A 19884-nucleotide genomic window follows, 5' to 3' on the forward strand; every position below is an offset into this window, starting at 1 on the left:
CATCAATCATTTAAGACAATATGACTGCGAACAATTTTCCGATCGGGTTCGAGCACAAGATAAAGCTAATAATGTGAAGATTTTTTGATAAGATCCAATCGTTTCGCAACATGAAAGGAATTCACCAATCGGTCAATTAACAGTGGTAAGGAGAACTGATTCCTGTCAAAGTTAATTTTTTTCATGTGTTTTAATTACCAAGGAGCATTTCTATCAATATCTTTCTAGGGGGATATTTTTTCACAAATGTATATGATTTTCTACCAAAAACCAAAGTGGATAAACTTATATCTTTATGCATTTTGTTATAAATAAATTAAATATATATATTTATATAGAAAAACATCCGAAATATATTGATATTCATAATCTTTAGTAATTAGGGTACAAATAATAATTTTAAAAAGTTTTGTTTTCCTATTTGTTAATTTTTGATAGCATTTTTCATTAGTTTTTCATACTAATTGTTAGGCCATTATTTACACACTGAATTGTCGACGGATTTTCCCGTTATTTCCCGATCATGACAAGGAGCACACGGCGGGTGTGGCCGGTCGGCGGGGAATGCTCGCTCCTCCATGGCGCCTGATCCCACCTCTGATGTTTTGGGGGTCCGTGTTTGCTCTGCACCTATTTTGTAATGTTTAGTGGGCTTTTGGGCTTGGGTGCTGTTCGTTGTCTCCATATATTTCATAGCAAATAATTCAACATGAAAAATAAGTGATCGAATAACTTCATTATAACATTGATTTTTATGATAAGGAATGTTAATTTTAGGTAAACATTTCATTGAAAAGGGGATGCTCCATACTACCTTTATGCAGCAATGCAAATTTACTGCATGAAGTTATTCTAATACAACACGATCCTCATTTTAAAAAATAAATAAATAAATTTTATACAGAAAAGAAATAATCTTATACTATCAATGTTTCTTTAATCTTACTTAGAATATTATGCAACAGCTCAGTATTTTTATATTTAGAGTATTCAGGGTATGATTCATAAAAAAATGTTCAAAGATTTTGCTGGTTTTTCATTACATTTTGCAGCTTTCTTTCTATTTTTTTTTAATTTGTGACAGAGGCTTGCTCGCTTTAATCACAACCCAAATCATTGCGCGCACTTCAGAAAAAATAAAAAAATCTCTTGATTGTAATCCGCTCGTTGTCGATCTTCACAGGTAGCATTCATACCAAACAAGTTAAAGAGAAGTATGATGTTATGATTAAATGAGAAAACATATGATGCAACATTTTCTTTCAGGATGATGCAACTGTACTCCTCTGTATTAAGAAAAACCAAACACTCTTACGATTGAGAATATTTTAATGACGTGAGATTATAGGATATCGATAATAATTCATCCACAAGATGTCTTGTATTGAACCTTGAACATTTAGATATCCATTTAAAAATGTAACCATATTGAAGCTTTTTCACTACGTCATCAGCAGAAAACTTGGATACTGAGAATATAAAAGACTCAATTCAATCGCTAAATAAATCAAGCTTCTGTACCTGCTTTGTTACCAACATTCTATCGTTTGTTTAGGAGAAACAAACACCTGTACATTTGCCTCTCCACTTGCCTGTGCTCTTCGTAAAACAATTTGTTTCATTGCTAATTATTAAGTGTGGACAGACGATTCGTTACTATGATCGAAGCCGGCAATTGTACAGTATTCAAGGGTGTTCACACAGAAACATCTGCAATGAAATTACTTCCTCCAAGATCCCTCCCAAATCCTGTGAATGTTTGATAAAATTCTTAATCGCATATTATTTTAATCAACAAAATGTTAAAATATCGATGACCTCTCTGTTGTTTTTATTCTTTATAATCCCACCCTTCATTTCCTCCTTCTATCTGATGTTGTACCTTCTCCTAAATTCCCATCAATAATAAGTTCACTTTAAAAAAAAACAAACTTTAACATGAGCCCCTCGTTCGTAAGTAAAGCAATAATATGCTATTCAGTGTATGTTTGCAGAAAGATTTCTTTTTCATAGGGCATTTATTATTTTACTTCCACTTAATTTTTTATCATAAACTATGATATTCAATCTTCTTTGTTTTCAGTGTTCTAATTTTTATTTGTAAATTTCTACAATCATTTGAAGAATTATCATGAAAAGGTTAAAAAGTTACTCATTAATCTTTTTCTGTCCGTTTATCAAATTACTTAACCCATAATTGTACTAGAATTGTGCAATAAGAAATTCTTTACCCATACAGGTACTATATAACCCTTTTATTGATGCAGTAAAATATTTATTGAAGAAAAGGGAAATATAAATGATAGATATTTGTAAGGATCTTTAACCCCCCCCCCCCCAAAAAAAAACCCAAAAGATATTTGAAATGTAATTCATAAAATGTCTTTAATTTTTTATCAATAGTTGTTTAAAGAACAAATACATATTTCTGCAAAATCTTTTTTGCTTTCGAAAAATGGTCCGATACTTAAACCAAACAGCTTTCCTAATTAACTTTAAACAATCCGCACGACCCCTTTAATCTGACATCACTATGAGATAGTTAGCGGAAACCAGCTTATTAACGGTATTTACCCAACCGTTATCGCACACCGTTCTGTTTTTGTCGCGTGATTTGTGTTAATCTCATGTCAAAACTCATTGAGTGCCTCATCTTTTTCCTCTCAAATTTGAAAATGACTAGTATCTTTAATAAGGAATTCTTGCACGACACTGCTTGGATTTTTTGCATGTGTGATAGGGGGATTTTTAACGACTGGTGATATCAGCGGTTATCGGACTGGCAAGTAACCTTAGATAGAGTCTGTGAGTAACAAAGTTTCATATATAAACAGCTCGGTTACTCCTCTACCAATAATTTAGATGAGACCAGATAATATACATCTGCTGTATTATTTTTTCTATAAAAATCGCATAATTTTGCCAGACGACTCTTGAAGAGCGAACCATTCACATCAGACGTCTTCCGGTTCTGTTTGGGAAATTCTTTGGATTTGCAAAGATGAATAATACAACGGACTACTACAACTACCCGTATCCACCTTCCCATGACAACATCATTCCAAATCCAAACGACTTCGTACCTATGCCTTTACCATATCACATCGAAACCATCTTTACAGTATTATATGCCATAATTATGGCTTTTGCATTGTCTGGAAACACTTTGGTCATTGTCGTTATTCTTGGAAACAAATCGCTTCGGAACGTTACAAATATGTTTTTTATCAGTCTCGCCATCAGCGACATACTTATTGCCGGGTTTAACATCCCAGTAAATTTACTGTACACTTTTAATACGGTGTGGACATTTGGAGAAGCCCTATGTAAAACGATATCCTTCGCGACCAGTGTGAATGTGGTAGCTAGCATAATGACACTCACAGTCGTGGCACTAGAAAGGTGAGTGCTGTTATATTTTTACAGTAAAATTGTTTGAAAAGAGCATCTCTATGTTCATTTAATGTTTTCAAGCTGTACAATATTGAAGAGTATATACATGTACAAAAAATTAAATATGCAATTATATGGTTTAGGGGGGGGGGGGATTAATATATCATATGTAAATATGAACAAATTGCAGGTCAATTGTACGTCATGGCTTTTTTTTTTTTTTTTTTTTTTTTAAAAAGGAAATTTTTAATAATAGTATTAGAATACACTACATTTTCTTATACTTCTTACATGGGAGGAACATTACTGGATATTTTTCCAATTCTAAATAAAAGTTCATTCATTATATTATTTTTGAATTATGATATTGCGACTTTATACATCTTGTATACATCACATATTGTGACATTATACAAATATGGGAAGTCACTGTAGACTACATGTAGCAATGCCGACACGTTGCAGAGAGTGTCAATTGTCCTATTCTCAGGAATATTTGCAATTATGTACATTCAGTTTAAAAGATTTTCAAGACATAGATGTATCTTATATGAATAGACAAATAAATTGCACCTTGATTGACTAAGTTAGCAATTACACTTCAGGACATTTTATTTGCAGATTTCGAAGTTCCAAAAAAGGCGGACATCTGTCCCTAAATTATAACTATTCTCATTCAAACAAAATATCAAATTGCAAGGAACCATTTTTGTGACCATTATAATCATAAACGTAATGCATAGAGATTTTTTGGTTGTAAAGCATGCTACAGGCTTGAACTAATAGCCAAAAATCAATTCAGCAATTTGGAGATCTTTGAATACCGATAAGCTTCTATTCTCTTGATGTTATTACAAAAATATTCCTTTCTATATTTTAAAACTGTGAAATCTAAACTGATACAATCTGAATTATTTTTGTAAGGAAGGTATGCTCTACCAAAGGTAACCACAGAATCTGGCACAAACAGCTATAAATAAGACTTTAATAGAGTTTGATGTGTCGGGATCTATAAATATGAGATATTGATAATACTATAGTCAGATCATTGGAATTCGAAATTCAGTTTCGTACTTAGCCACCTTGAATGAATCAAAGACTTCAAGCAAAAATGTTTCCAAATTTCAATTTATTGGTCATGGTATTTATATATATATATATATATATATATATATATATATATATATATATATATATATATATATATATATATATATATATATATATTCTCAGGATGAAAATTTTGTAAAGTTTGAGTGTATATCACCTATTAGTTAAAATTTCACAATGGAATAAACTTTTTAAACCAATTTACAGTATACTGTAAGGTTTTTAAATATTTACCAAAATTTTAAACATGAAACCTTTGTAATATAAATGCAAAAGTATTCAATCATTTTTAACTGGAAGTTCAAATAAACTGCTATTTAGAAATGCCTCACACCAATGTCAAAGAAAACGAAACAATTGAAATAGTTAATATGCAACTGCTTTATGCACTCATATAAGAAGAACTGATTGTCATTTATTTGCGAAAGTTCTCGTAATAATGCTCAAAATAATATTGCAATGAAAATATAGTAGTACGATACAATTATTCCTTAGTAAATAACTACCCCCATCCCCTCCTGTGAAAGGTTTAAATAAGAGACCATTCCAAAGGTTAACTGTATCAATACTGGTAAAACCATCATTAGCTGATGTTGTAAAGACTGTACAGTATATGAGTAGTAATTCTTCGCCTAAGACCTTTCTTATTCATTCAACTGTTTATAACTGTAACTGTAGTTAAAGCTATTGATTCATAGTTCTAAAAGATTTTCTTGGTGGGGTGAAGTGTTTTTTCCCCTTCTTCTCAGAAGTATCAAAACCAAATTGAGTTTAACAAGCACAGTCATTTGCTTTAAGATTACACAGATAGTGAAAAGCTAAATTTAATTCAAACCTTATTCTTGTTTTAAACCTGCTTGTATTTTTCTTGCTGTGGGTGTTGAATGACCATTGATGTATTTTGAACTTTTTTTTCTATCCCTTAAGCATTTTACATTATCTTTTCTTTGCCTCTCTATATTTAAGTTTTCGACTGATTAATTTATCAAAATAGAATATGACCGTGTATTTGAAGCTGTTAAATCAAATATAATCTACAAAAAAGCCTCCTTAATAATACGTAAATGCCAGTGTAATTGGTTGAAATTGAAAAGTCGTCAAATCGGTGTGTGGTTTATGATAAGACAAAATCTTAGAGCGGGGTTTCCTGATCTTGAATAGGTTAATACACTAAATCATACGTTGATAAGCGATAGTTTAGAGAATTCGTTTCTCGTGCTTTAAATTTTAAGAAAAGTATGTGTGATCCAGAATGAATTGAAAGAATTCATCCGTAAAATGTGTGGAAATTCATTAAATGGCTAATGAGTTCTGTTCAAAAAGATGTAAGTCAGTCTGCCATGTATTTTTCCCGACAATACCCACATTTGCAATCAAAAAATGTTTGTTTATTTGGGTTTTTTGTCCTTGATTTTTTTCTCTTTTGCCTGCAATTTAAAAAGAACAGAATTCGGGCTGGTAATCTCCTTTTGATTCATATTTAATTAGTAACCTAAAATTGTTATATTAAAGATTTTATATATCGGCATATTATCAAAAAATCATAAAATGATGTTTAAAAGATCATTGAAATTCAATTTGTCATTACTTATTATGGAGAAGAAATAAAATACTAGAAAATAAAAGAAAAATTAGTTACCTAGTGATTTTTGCTATTCAATAAATTTTTACTTCAAATTTCATGTATCGGTGTGAGGCATCAGTTATGATTTATGAATCTTTCGTCAAGACAATTACCACATACGCAATTTTTTATTCATTATGCAAACGAGCTCCTTGCAGAACTTGTATAGAAATGTACACATATACCTAATGTAAGTTCATATGGGAAAACATACACTGTATTTGTTAAATAAATTCATTTAACAATTTCTGGAAATTTAATTCGGTATTTTGATACGAACGAAATACAAGAACCAACATTTACAACTTGCCTTATCTCGTCCTAAGTACAGTTGATCTATTAAAATGTTTAAAGGCATTACATGTCACCAATATGATATTAAACGCATATGTTTACAACTCTTATAAGATGTGTAAAACGCCAAAATTCTACAATTTAATTACTGCTTATCGCACAGCAAGCGAGTAAAACATAACGTGTCCTGTTTAACGTAAAGAATACAATTTCAATTTTATTATACACACATTGGTTGCATCAGATTTAATATCTGTACTGATTTTATATTTTATGTCCCCCCGCCTTCGGGGTGCTCTCAGAAGTAGGCTCAAATTAACGTCAAAGATGTTGCATTAAGTCTAGGAGTAGGGTGATTAGGAGAGTCTGGGCTTCTTTATTGTTATCTCTTGCCGTCAATGAACTTGAAAACAGTACTCACATCTTGATAGGCAAACAAAAATGGAGTTTGCCGCAGCTGGACTGAGCTTGTTTGATTTTCGCTGATGTTCTCTCAATGATTGAAAAAAGGGCGTTTACCGAGTACAAGGCAATGGTAACACTTGTTGAATTTTCTTCTTAATTATTGATAAAATACAAGACACTTTTAAAGAAGAAATAATGAAAATTTCATGACAACTAATGATATTATAAAGAAAGTGTATTATATATAACTTATTTTCTAAAATAAGTGAATGAAATCAAATTTTCGTAAAATTATTTTGTATTGTTACGTTTCTTGCGTAGATTAATAATTGGCCCCGAACTACAATTTATCTAAATTCCAATCCTGTTTCAACAAATACTCTTCAGACTTGGCCTTAAGGTGGTAAACAATTGGATTTCCGGTCTGTCCATGCATAATTACTTTAATCTAAACATTGGGATGGGAAGAAACATTTCACCTGTTGAATGCTGGTAATCGACATTACACAGAGAATGGCTTACTGTTACAAACGCACGTAAACTGGTTCAGAAGATTATGTTTCTTTTGCCACCAAAGCAAAAACCAAATAATGCTTTTAAATATTGAATTAAAAAGGCACAAATACAATAATTGTAGTTAAATTACAATTGAATAACAATCAAATAGGCACAAATACACAATAATTGTATTTGGGATACCATTAAATATTAATAAAAAATATATATATTTAGGTACAGACACAATAATTTTATTTACATTACCATTGAATAATAATCAAATAGACACAGATACAGTAATTTATTTAGATTACCATTGAAAATTAATCAAATATAGGCACAGATACAATAATTGTTCTTAGATAACCTCTGAATAATAATCAAATAGGCACAGATACAATAATTGTATTTAGATTTCCACTGAATAATTATCAAATAGGCACAAAAACAATAATTGTATTTAGATTACCATTGAATAATAATCAATAATTTATTTTATCCGTGCTTGTTATTTTAATGTTTTAATGCTTTTGTAATTAAAGTTCATAAAAAGTCTGCCTTTTGGACTGTGTAAAAATAATATATTTTGAGAAGAACGAAGTAAAGAAGATGGGCGAATTTTGCGTGGGAAATGCCTGTAGCTTCATGTGTGTAAAAAAAATCATTTTCAATATGTGAACTAAATACATGTATTTAGAGCAAATTTCTTATTATTGAAAGATATAAAATTATGACAAATAAAACTTTTATGCGGAAAATTCTGTCGACAAAAATTAGTCTATACTTTTCAAAAATATATAGTATTCTTTGGGTTTGAACCCAAGCCATAAAAGTTCCAGTATCAGTATTTTCTTCAGAATCACTACACCACACAACTCATCACAGGTAGTGACATTTTAATCTTGCTTGAGATATGACCATTGAATTAATGGACCAACTATATCTCGGAATGATACGAATGATATGTTATGAACGTAGATTTTTAAGGTATAGTGGGTCTTTTCTCCATGGTTTTGTTAATTGAAAAATGTATATTTTTACGAATACTTCATCGTCGCGAGCTATACGGGTATTGTGTCCATCCTATTATAGAAATAGAATGGACATTAAACCCGTGGCTTGCGACGATGCGCATACATTGAAGATATACTTTCAAGAAATGCAGTGAAGACCCACTCATGGGGAAAAATTGTGTAATTATATGAAGAATATTATTTTTGTCCTATTTGGTGTGTGCATGCTTCTTCATTCACACCATGGTAATTTTCTTGCCTAGTTAGCCCATCTTATCAATAAATCCATGTGATACTAGATGGCCAGAGAAATTGTTTTAATGGTAATTAAATTTGGAGACTATTGCATGTGAACGTTAAACAGTCATTATACGATAAAAGGACCAATTTATGGTATAAAAAAATGAAAAAAATAATATTGTTTCAAATAGCAAAATCAACATCAATATTCTCTAAAGGACATATCAGTGAACTTGAAAAAAAAAAGAATTGTCCACAAATCTGGTATCGTTAACTTTTTACAACAATTTCAATATACCATTGAATTTAAGGTAATGTCACGGAAGTTAATGCATGAACAAGACTTTTTATTTTTTAAATAAAACTGACTTTGACCATTTTTTGTTTTCTGATGTTCAGTATAGAATGCTAAACTATGATTCAAGAAGACTCGCATGAATCCGATATTAAGTTAAAATTTCGGGAAAAATATCGTTACGGAAGTTAATTTCCAGCAATAAAAGATAAAATTCTCGGCAATATTTAAAATTAACGTTTGTTTTAAGATGTTAAACAAAAGTATGAAGTATTTCGCTCCCAAAATAATAAATTTTTTCTATACTTTTAATGCAAAAAAAAATCCTGAATTACCGTTACGGAAGATATTTTTTTTAAGAGAGACAACTGCATTTGTCTAATTTATTTTATTATGTCGGAAATGTAACGGTCTAAAATAGCTGACTCGCAACTAGCATCGATAATATATTCTTTTTGAAATCTGCATTCCATGCTTGCAATTTAAGACAAAATCTTTACGGAAGTCAATTGATTTTCAGCGACCATGCTATGATTTCATATAAAAGAAGAGCAATGCCTTTCTTTGCGAGAAGTGGTTTGTTTTCTTTTTATATAGGGAAAAAAACTTTTTTAACATTCATTGCAATCTATTCGAACGCTTATACGGCCGAAAATTCCACCTTGAAATGAAGCGACATTAAGATTTGCAGTGGAATACGTTTTTCAACAATACATTGTGTTCATATCAAAACTTTAACTGTATATATATCAGTAAATATTTACAAAACAATGTGTTTATGTTAAGTATTTGAGTTGAAATTGATCTTTAAAATTTATTATAGTTAAGAAATTACAACGGTAAATTTGTAGGCGACATAAAAAATTCTTATTTGAACATGTTTTTGTAGAATGACTGTAAATAGCGTTCCTGTGTCAAAGAAATTTACAAATATCCGAAGAGTAAAAGTTCTTTGGGCCCTTACAAAAACTATGAAATTTTCATGATCATTTCTTAGATTTTCTTCTTGTGATTGTTATATCACCGACGTAAAATTCATACAAAGGAACACATCTAGAAAAAAGAATGTTGGAAATGTCATCCTGTAAACTTAATGAGACTTTTAAAAAATTGCTTACTTGTTAAACTCATACTTCAAGGCCTATATGAAAATACATGTATGATGACCATCTTTTAATTATATCTTTTTACCCTTAAAGAAAAAAAAACATAATGTTTTTTTTCTCTCAAAATTCAACACAAGCATTTATGGTCTGGAAGCTCTTGTACATTCTTTTTAAAATTCATTTTTATGAGAGTTAATTTGAACTGTAGCTCATACAACACTTTTGGAAAATTTAAGAAACTCGAATTTGTGCAAAAATTCTTCTTTTGAATGAACAAAATTTCTATTTCAGGTACTATGCCATTTGTCATCCGCTGAAGATCAGATACCTGAAGTCGAACACTCGCGTGTTAGTGTTAATGTTTGTCGTGTGGATATTAGCACTAGCGGTGTCCTCACCATTCCTTTTCGTTCAGAAGATCGCAGAACGTCTACAACATTTAAACGGGCCACCGTACCTGAAAGTAGTGGAAGTTTGCGTGGAGCACTACGAAAAGATGGAAATGGAAGAAGTCCATACTCTGGTACAGTTCGTCATCTTCTTCTGTGTTCCTATTGGAGTTATGTTCTTTGCGTATGGAAATATCGCCCATCAGTTGTGGATTAGAAAACCAATAGGGGACTCCCATGATCTGGAAAAATCAATGCAACAAAAGAAGAGGATCATTAAAATGTTGATCGTCATAGTTCTTGTTTTTCTCATATGTTGGCTTCCGTTTTTCGCAGTTCATATATACCGTATGTACAATAATGTAGACTATGAAGACTTCCGTATGGTGAGTCTCGTTGTCCAAATCATTGGGTTCACGAATTCAGCAGTGAATCCTATCATGTATGGATTCATGAATCAGAAGTTCAAGCAAACAATTCGTGTGATGTACGTCAGATGCAGATCGAAACTCTATCGTGGTAAAAATGCCTCTGTAAACAGCCAGTCCAATTCAGCCCCGAACAGCCTCACAGCAGAAAGTGTAGTCTAAATCAGAAGAAACTAAAATAACTTTTTTAAATGACTCAGAATCTGAGAGGTTTTACATCATGCTGGTTCATGTGTATATTCAAATCAGTACTTAGTACTTACAACTTCAACTCATGTTGTCTCAGCATAAGAATACTTCAGTAAATATAGCTGTACCATGTATATAACACGAATAAAGTTTCATTTCCACACATTTGTTTGCAACGATTATTGTTTGACTATATTTTTATTTTATGAGGTAGTAAGAGTAAGTTTGTATGGCAAAGAAATCTGGACTGTCGAATGGAAATTATTCAACTCAAATCTGATATTAGTTATGAAATTTTATTATAAAAGGTCGAATGGATGATTTGTTCGCAACTACAAACAATTCTTCATCTAATAATGTATATTCAAGAAAAAGAGCTAGTAAAAACCTTTTGATAACTGTTTAATTCTAAAAAGACATTTTTCAATGAAATACCAGATATACATACTGAAACACAAAAATAATAGAATGATGACACACTGATGGCCAGTTTTGTGTTGAACCAAGTTTGTCTGGCCATTACGTTATGATTTTCACTTTTTACCTAAAAATAACAGATACATTGTATATTTCTTTTACTCTATAATGACAAAACCAACCTTGACGTCTTCATTTTGAACTTAACATCCAATTTCTGGTCACACCCGATCACTCGCTGCGCTCGGCCCATATCTAAAGTATATAAACGCCGTGAAAGAACCCTTTCAACTAGACTTCAAGAAAATTCTGTTTGAAATGAAAAATATGAAGCCAAGTTAGAAATATTTCAAATTTTAAGTGACCTCATTCCGAAAAGAAGTGTGTTCTAGGAGTTAACCTCAATTCCGATCCATCAACCTTGTCTACATAAAAGTCTCCTCTTTTTTTTTTTTAAAGTTAAATGCTGTTGCATGTGGCAGTTTTATGCCTTCTTCGATTTGACTACCCGAGTTAACCCAGGTAGTCTTAGTATGATTCGAAAACTGTAGATTACTTATTTTAGGCGAGTTCTTTATACCACGAAATGACTGGTAGATGTCAAATTGTGAGGGAATGTATTCGCGTGTGGACTGTTTTTTTACGTGTATTTCGGCGATATAAAAATAAAAGCGAATAAATTTTGTTCTTGAGAGGTGTTTCTTGCGAAATCACGCGATAATAATTTCCACTCGAACATTTACGAATCTATAGAATCGAGCTAATTCAGTGTGAATTTGTATGGAGCGTTAAATTAACATAAACACGAATACATGTAATTGAAAATATCTTCAGTAATTTTGAAGATATCTTCAATTCAATTTTTGCGCGCAATAAATGAATCAATGTGCATATAACCAATCATTGCTCTCATCAGTTGCTTTAATGCGCGAATCACTGAAATAGTAAGAGCAATAAGTGATATGTGATACGCACATCCATCAAATTCATACGAACTAATGCGCAAATCAATATTTAATTGGTGAGAGCTACAATTGATTTGAGACGCGCATCGAATCAATGGTTGGTTTCAACAATTGGGTATGAACGTGGTATAAATGATTTGTTGATCTCTAATTCAATTAAAGAAATCGTTAATCATTTTACATCAGTTTTGTTACAGATGTTAATGCGCACATTAATTCTTTCAAAGAAAGCAGCAATTCAATCAAAGAGATCATTATTTGAATTATGGATATTATAAAGATATCATTATATAGTTATTAATTCCATTGAAGAGAAAAATAATTATGTTATTGAGCGCAAAAATTGAATTTTCTGCTCTCTTCAATCGAATTATTGCGAGCAGTGATTTTAATCAAGCATCGAATAATTATTTTTGGATGTCTACGGACATATCGCAGCATCTGGCCGTACCCACAAAATGAATACCGAGCGTTAATATAGCGTGGTTTGATAATCTGTGGGCACGAACAGGTGCTGTTATCCGTCCGACGACAAAATAATTATTCGGAGCTTATATTAACATTCCTTAACTTTTTCTCTTTATAATGTTTTATTATAAATTTCAGAATTGTTTAGAGGATAAAGAGTCGACAGGGAGAGTTAAATAACACAAAGAATATTGGGAGGGGGGAAAATAACAAATATTTTTTCTGAAAGTAAAATTGTTTTATTCTTACAATCCTTTAAAAGGGAGTTGTTTTCAACTTAATTGAGCAAATCAATTATACATTATGGTTTTCCTAATGTTTCAAAGGTGTAAGTACATGTAGTTCCCTTGTGTGTCCTTGCGCCGTAACAAATTTTAGCGGGCTTTCATAGGCAGTTTGAATGTTCTAGATTTCCAATGGATTTCAACGAAGAAAAATATACTGAGCGTAAATAATTGATAATGTATCATTTGTATCTGATATATACATGTATATTATAAATACATTTGAAGAGAGCAACAATTCAATTATTGTGCACATCAATTCAGCACTTAATTAATAACAACAGATGCTTATCAATCTCATTAATTCTTTAAACAATATGAAACGTGAACAGGGCAAAAAACACAGACCCCTTGAAACACCAGTGGTTGGATAAGGTACCTATATAGAAGAAAGCATCCCCTGTCGACCGCTCACACCTACAGCTGTGTGCTTTCTGTCCTTCGCCCGTCTGTCGTCTAAAAATTTCATATTCTTATCCTCTCAAGAGCCGCTTGGTCAATTTAAATCAAAAATGTCACAAGGTATCTCGGTAAAAGGAGATTCAAGTTTATTCGAATGAAGGACCACGCCCTTAAGGATAAAGAAAAGGCGAAATAGGATTGTCATAATTTTTTCTTCTTCTCAAGAACCAATATAGGCCAGAGAAGAAGAAAGCCTCCTGACAAAATGTAGATTCAATTTTATTCAAATTTTGGCCTCTGTCTGGGGAAGGGTGGGTTCACAATAGAGAATCTATTCTATGATTGTTACAATGATCTGTAGCAATATAACCTATCACCTACTGCCACTTTGCCGTACGTATATTGGCTGATGTATTTCATATCAGTTGTTAGTAGGGATGTCAATGAATATTCGATTATTCAAATATTCATTCGATGATTTGATATTCGAATAAGAATTTACGATTCGAATATTCGTTTTTCTTTTTTCCAGATTTCACAAAAAAGGGATAACTATGGTTAATTTCAAGGACAACAAAATGAAACCCTTCTTTGTCAGTCTAAAAGATGTGAAGAGTGTACTCGACAAAATAAATTCATTGATCAATGAATTACTTGTTTTATAGAATTAGTCTGTTATACCTTAAAGGGATCAATTTCATAATAAATTGCATGAATTACTTGATTATCTCGGGTTGTACTTCCAAATTTTAAAAATTATTTTCGGGAAAATAGTTACTTACCTACGAAAATTGTCCTTGGAAGTGTTTGTTTATGTTTTAAAAACATTGACTCAAGGATTATAATTACAACTCTTATTGGGTAAGTGGACACTTGGGGTATGTGGACACATTTTTTAAAAAAATGCTTAAAAATTAAAGCAAACAAGAGTTATCAAACCTGTTCAGCTCTCGTTGTAAAGGAGGAAGCAAATGTGTTAACATCGAAGACAGGGAAAATTCAAGGTCAACGACTTCGATTGAAAAAAGGAGAAAACTGTGACTCGATCCGTAAGTAAACGGCACAGAGCCATTTTCTTAGTATTGTCATAAATACTGCAGACATTAACCATTGTTTAAATAAAAACTGTTCGCCTTTAAGCAAAAGAACTTGTTTTCAATCTGTACAATGAAGCATCAGTTTTAAGTCTGGAGTGTTTACATTGATGTATTTTTGCAGTTTATATTATTTTTATTGCATCATTCCTGTAAACAATATATAATCTTCACATAAAAAATGGCTACCCTTTGAAAAATCTGTAAACAAACATAATGAAAGCATGTGTATTGATAATAAAATATTCAAGTTCAATCCGTGAGAGGCGTTAATATTTGATAATAATAGACACTAGTTTTTCAAATATTATATCAATTTACACATTATTATGTTTTGTTGTTCAAGAGGAAGGGAAAATTGTAAGCTTTCTTTTTACGTTTACCCTTTAGAAAGGTCACGTGATAATGAAAAAAAAAATTACGTTACAAGTGTCCTTCATGGATTTATTACAAATTTCAAGATCTATAAAAAAATATGTAATGAATGGCAACATACTCCTTGAAATTAATAATTTGCAAACATAAATATTTATTCGGTTAGAATTATTGATAAGATTAATTTAAAAATGTCAAAATGTCATATTGTGACCACTTACCCCAGTTTGTTGGGGGAAGTGGCCAGCGCAAAACCGTGACAATGTTATTTAAACAGCAGTCTCAGGTTTAATCTTTAGATATTCAGTTTGAATTGTATCAGTATAAATCTTAGTTTTATGTATCAAATTAATTTTTAAATGATATTTCTAATCATGAAAATAATACAAAAATTGATTTTCTGTAACATAAATTTTAATAATTGCAAATTAAATTAAAAAAAAAAAAGTAAAGTATCTCTGATGGTAAATATTTTCTTGCACAGAGATTTTGGGTTTTTATGTAACTAAAATAATTTTTTAAATTTCAGGAACGGAAAACATTGTAAAACGGCCAGAAAGAAAAAAGACTGGGTGCCCAAACAAGGAAAATGGGACAAGAAATCATTAAGTAAAGCTGTTCAGTGTGTTAAAACAGGGAAAATGACCAAGTTTAAGGCTTCTAAGATATTTGGCATTCCAAGAACAACCCTGTCGAGGAGACTTTCAACAATGGATTTGGAGTCTCCAGCATCAAAACCAACCACTCTGTCTAAAGAGGAAGAAAACTCTCTTGTTAGTCACATTTTGGAGATGGAGGAACGCGGGTTTGGTTTGACAATATCAGATGTATGTAAGCTTGCATATTCAATTATTGCACACTCAGGAAGAAAAAATCCATTTAATGCAGACAAGAAAATGGCAGGATATGACCGGTGGCAGGGATTTCGAGACCGGCACCCATGCTTATCTCTCCGTAAACCTGAAGGTCTAAGTGCTGCTCGTGGTACTATGCTTAATCCAAATGTAATTTCAGACCATTTTACCAAGCTAGGAGATCTTATGGATAGACTCAATATAAAGTCAAAACCCCAGCAAATATTTAATGCAGATGAAACAGGATTTAGTACAGTTCATCAAACATCAAAAATTGTGGGGAGGAAGGGGAAGAAAGCCATTCATGCGAAAACAAGTGGTGAAAGGGGTGAAAACATTACAGTTTTGTGTTGTGTAAATGCTGAGGCCCATGTTTTGCCACCTATGGTGATTTTCAAAGGAAAAAGAATCAGTCAAGCTTTAATGAGCAGTGCCCCAAAGAACACACTGTTTGCATGCAGTAAAAGCTCATTTATTGAAGGAGAATTGTTTGGAATATGGTTTGAAAAGATTTTTTTGTCCAACCTCTCACCTCAAAGACCAGTGTTGCTGATAGTAGATGGCCATGCCTCTCATATTACACTTCATCTTCTGGAAGCAGCGAAGACAAATGACGTTGAAATATTCTGCTTGCCGCCTCACACAACGCATTGGACACAGCCACTGGACAGAAGTGTTTTTGGGCCCTTAAAGAAGGCATACTACAAGCATTGTGAATCATTTTTGAAATCAAATCCTGGCAGACAAATATCCAGATATGACTTTTGCGGAATTTTCTCTCATGCTTACAATGAGAAAATGAATATGGTAAATATCTTTGGAGGTTTTAGAGCTACAGATATTTTTCCTTTCAACCCTCTGGCTATTCCTGCAGAGGCATTTGGGCCATCAAAAACTTCTGTCTTAGCTTCAGTAACCAGCACTACCAGTGAGGGGGAAATTGCATCAGCTGAGAACATGACAGTCTCTTTTGGTCAATCAACCCAGGTTCCGCAGAGCTCCTTGTCAGTTTCTGAAGAAATTACAGAAGCACTTCAACTTCCAACAGTTGTCAAAGAACCAGCTCAAAGAAAAACTAAGAAAGTTCTTGGTGCAAGATGTGTAACAGAGAATGAATTCATCAATGAAATCAGACAAAAGGAGGAAAAAAGAGAAAAAGACCAGATGGAAAAAGAAATAAGAAAAAAAGAGCGTGAAGAAAAGAAACAAAAGAAAGAGATGGAAAAATTGAAGAAACAGCTTATCAAGCCTACAAGTAAATCAAAGAAGACTACATCAAAGTCAAAGGAAAATATCCCTTCTCACACTGACACCATTAATTGCTGCTCCTACTGTGGGGGGTACTATTATGATGAAGATTCAGATGATGAGGACTGGGTTAAATGTACTAGTTGTGATGATTGGTACCACGAATCTTGCACTGGAAAATATGGACGCCAGCTAGAACATTTTGTATGTGACAAGCATCGATAATTTTTTTGATTTGGTTTTCCACTTTCTTGTGTGTTGGAGAATGTTTACTTGTGTGAAATACCTTATATATTGGATGTTTTGAGTCTCTGAATTATATCGATAATTTTATGTCATTAAAAAGTTAGAAAAACATAATACATGCATTTCAATATTTTTCATAAATGAAAAAGGGTAAAGATAACGAACAGTGATCGATCTCAGAAAATTAATTAATTTTAATTTTGAAAAAAGAAAAAAAAATGAATTAATTTTAACTTTTTTGTCGATAATATAAGGATGTGTAATTGTATCTTCAAAGACAATGTGTACTGTTCATTCATAATTTTCAACACTGTCCATTTACCCCAAATCTGTGGGGTAAGTGAACACTTTTTAAAATTTAACTTTTAAGCCCATATATTTCAAACCATTTGAATTAAGTTGAGAAATATTTTAGACTACAAAGAGATAAGAGTGAACTATCAGTTTAGTATACTACAAGAAAGATTGGTTCAGATTAGAAGTTTTCAGACTCCAATTAAACCCTTAATGTGTCCACTTACCCCAGTTGCCCCTAATTGTTATTAATAACATGCATTTAAATCTGAACAATCTTGCCCTTGGTAAGACGATCAGTTCGTCGTATAGAGATTCAAGATATAATTTTTTAGAATTATATTTCGGGTGTTTACATGTACATTCAATTCAATATATTTATTTCAAAAATCAACAAATAGCAAATGTAAAATTCTTACTGTACACCTTCAAAATTCCACACCCACTTTTTCTTCCAAATCTGTCATGAGGGTAAGATGATGCATATATAAAATTAACCAAATCTTATCGAATATTCGAATATATTCGAATACTTTCATTGAATATTCGAATATGAATTATTGAGAAAATTGACATCCCTAATTGTTAGGTCTTTGTTTTATACTTAATTTGACTACGGGATGTTCCTTCTACCTGACCAATACAAAGAGCTCACAGCGGGTGTTACCGGTCGACAGGGGAATCTTACTCCTCCTCGGCACCTGATCCCACCTTTGGAATTTCCAGGGGTACCGTGTTTTATGCCCTCTTCACAGGTGCGTATTGATATTTTTTTTAGACGATATCATTGTTTGTTACCTTCACCTTTCTCATTGGAAATACATAACGGAAAAAAATATTCCTCTCAAGAACAAATAGGCCATTATTTGTAATATTAATACTAGTATGCAGGCAACACTAGTTAGTGCAGATTCAAGTTTGTTTAAATAGTGTCCCCGAGTAGGCTTAGGCCACAATAGGGGATCAGAGTTTTACATGGGATTATATTTACATTCAGTGTACTTTTCTTTAGGAATCTAGTGGAAATCTACAACATTCAATATCCTATAACACACAAGAAACCTTGTCACTGCGCAGTAGAATACACAGTAGGATCTATATGCATTTTCAATACTCTAGGAACACCAAAATGTATATTGTTTTGGCTCAATCAAATTAAAAACAATATTGTCCTATCAAACTATTGTAAAAATATAATAATCGTACATTTAAAATTTATTTGTCATTTTTTCCCCTCGCAGTATTCATTTGCGTTATTTAACTTTCCATGTCACGACGGCTCGGCTCTAACGTCTATTAAAAGCACACCAGTTCTGAAAGGCGCTAGATTCATAATAAACATTAACGAAATTTACTAAATAGGAAGAGAGGAAAATAGAGAATGTAAATATAAGCATTGAATTCTTATTTTTGGTGTCGTCGGTCCTATAATAGCACCTGTCCGTGCCAACAAATTATCATACCTTGACGGGGCTTAAAAGTCTTTCAAGAGTAGCAAGGCTACTACAAATCATTTTTATAAGCTTAAATTCCTAAATTGGGTGGCTTTAACTTTAGTTTTTGTTTTTTCTCTCCAAATTATGGATTTTAGGTTCTGTATTGGGTTACAATTTGGGGATTTTTTTTTACATAATACATGATTACAAGAAAGAACGAAGCATCACAATATTAATGTGTGGATTCAAGTTGTGTCAAATTCTAACAACTTGAGGTAAGGTCGGAGTCCCGATATAGGGTCAAACGTAAGCACAGGGAATAGAGTGAAATTTCTAAAGCGAATATGTAATCGTTAAAAAATAAGCAAACAGTTTTATTCTTAATAAAATTCTCTTGACAAGAGATTCGATTGGTGTAGATGTAATTTAATATCTACTAATGGAGTTGATTTCGACACTGATGGCCTTTTTTTAAGGCCAGTTAAGTTAAATATATTTTTATTGGTATCTCTCGGAACAAACATGACAAATCAGCACACAGTAAAACTGCAAGATTGTGCTCAAAAAAATTGAAACTAAATGCGCTTTAAAAACTTATGAAATCATAGACGTTCCATTCAGGAAAGGATGATGGCACTTAACGCCAGGTTTTGGATTTATGAAATAATCCTATCAATTTGGAAACAAATTTCAATCTTCAAAAATGATTTTAAACTGTGATACAATAATATGGTTTAATGTTTTTGTCCTTACTGCTTTCCAAATATAGAGAATTTACACTTACCTGCCCTTGATTGAACATTAGGTATACATGAGA

The 19884-nt window shown here is 32.0% G+C and overlaps 1 protein-coding gene across 3 annotated transcripts; it reads left to right on the forward strand.

The window, feature by feature from the left end:
- The first annotated feature begins 2729 nt into the window (after positions 1 to 2729).
- LOC133184401 (QRFP-like peptide receptor) lies at positions 2730 to 11149 on the forward strand. Of its 3 annotated transcripts, none has more exons than XM_061319464.1 (3): positions 2755 to 2809; positions 2927 to 3402; positions 10270 to 11149. In XM_061319464.1, exons 2-3 carry the CDS (start codon positions 3002 to 3004, stop codon positions 10955 to 10957), a joined length of 1089 nt encoding a protein of 362 aa, XP_061175448.1. In that variant the 5' UTR covers positions 2755 to 2809; positions 2927 to 3001; the 3' UTR covers positions 10958 to 11149. The 3 variants fall into 3 exon arrangements, with proteins under 3 accessions (XP_061175447.1, XP_061175448.1, XP_061175449.1); XM_061319465.1 differs by having other exon boundaries at positions 2757 to 2805; XM_061319463.1 differs by having other exon boundaries at positions 2730 to 3402.
- The last annotated feature ends 8735 nt before the right edge of the window (positions 11150 to 19884 follow it).

The sequence above is a fragment of the Saccostrea echinata genome, unplaced genomic scaffold (assembly GCF_033153115.1).
Source record: "Saccostrea echinata isolate AGI-Se365-2 ecotype Australia unplaced genomic scaffold, CSIRO_AGI_Sech_v1 ptg000010l, whole genome shotgun sequence".
Classification (NCBI taxonomy): Eukaryota; Metazoa; Mollusca; class Bivalvia; order Ostreida; family Ostreidae; genus Saccostrea; species Saccostrea echinata.

What these genes read in the sequence shown, in the direction of transcription:
- LOC133184401 (XM_061319463.1), top strand. Translation starts at nt 3,002, where the DNA reads ATGAATAATACAACGGACTACTACAACTACCCGTATCCACCTTCCCAT. An exon ending in ACAGTCGTGGCACTAGAAAG is followed by an intron (nt 3,403 to 10,269) that starts GTGAGTGCTGTT and finishes TTTCTATTTCAG; the next exon opens with GTACTATGCCATTTGTCATC.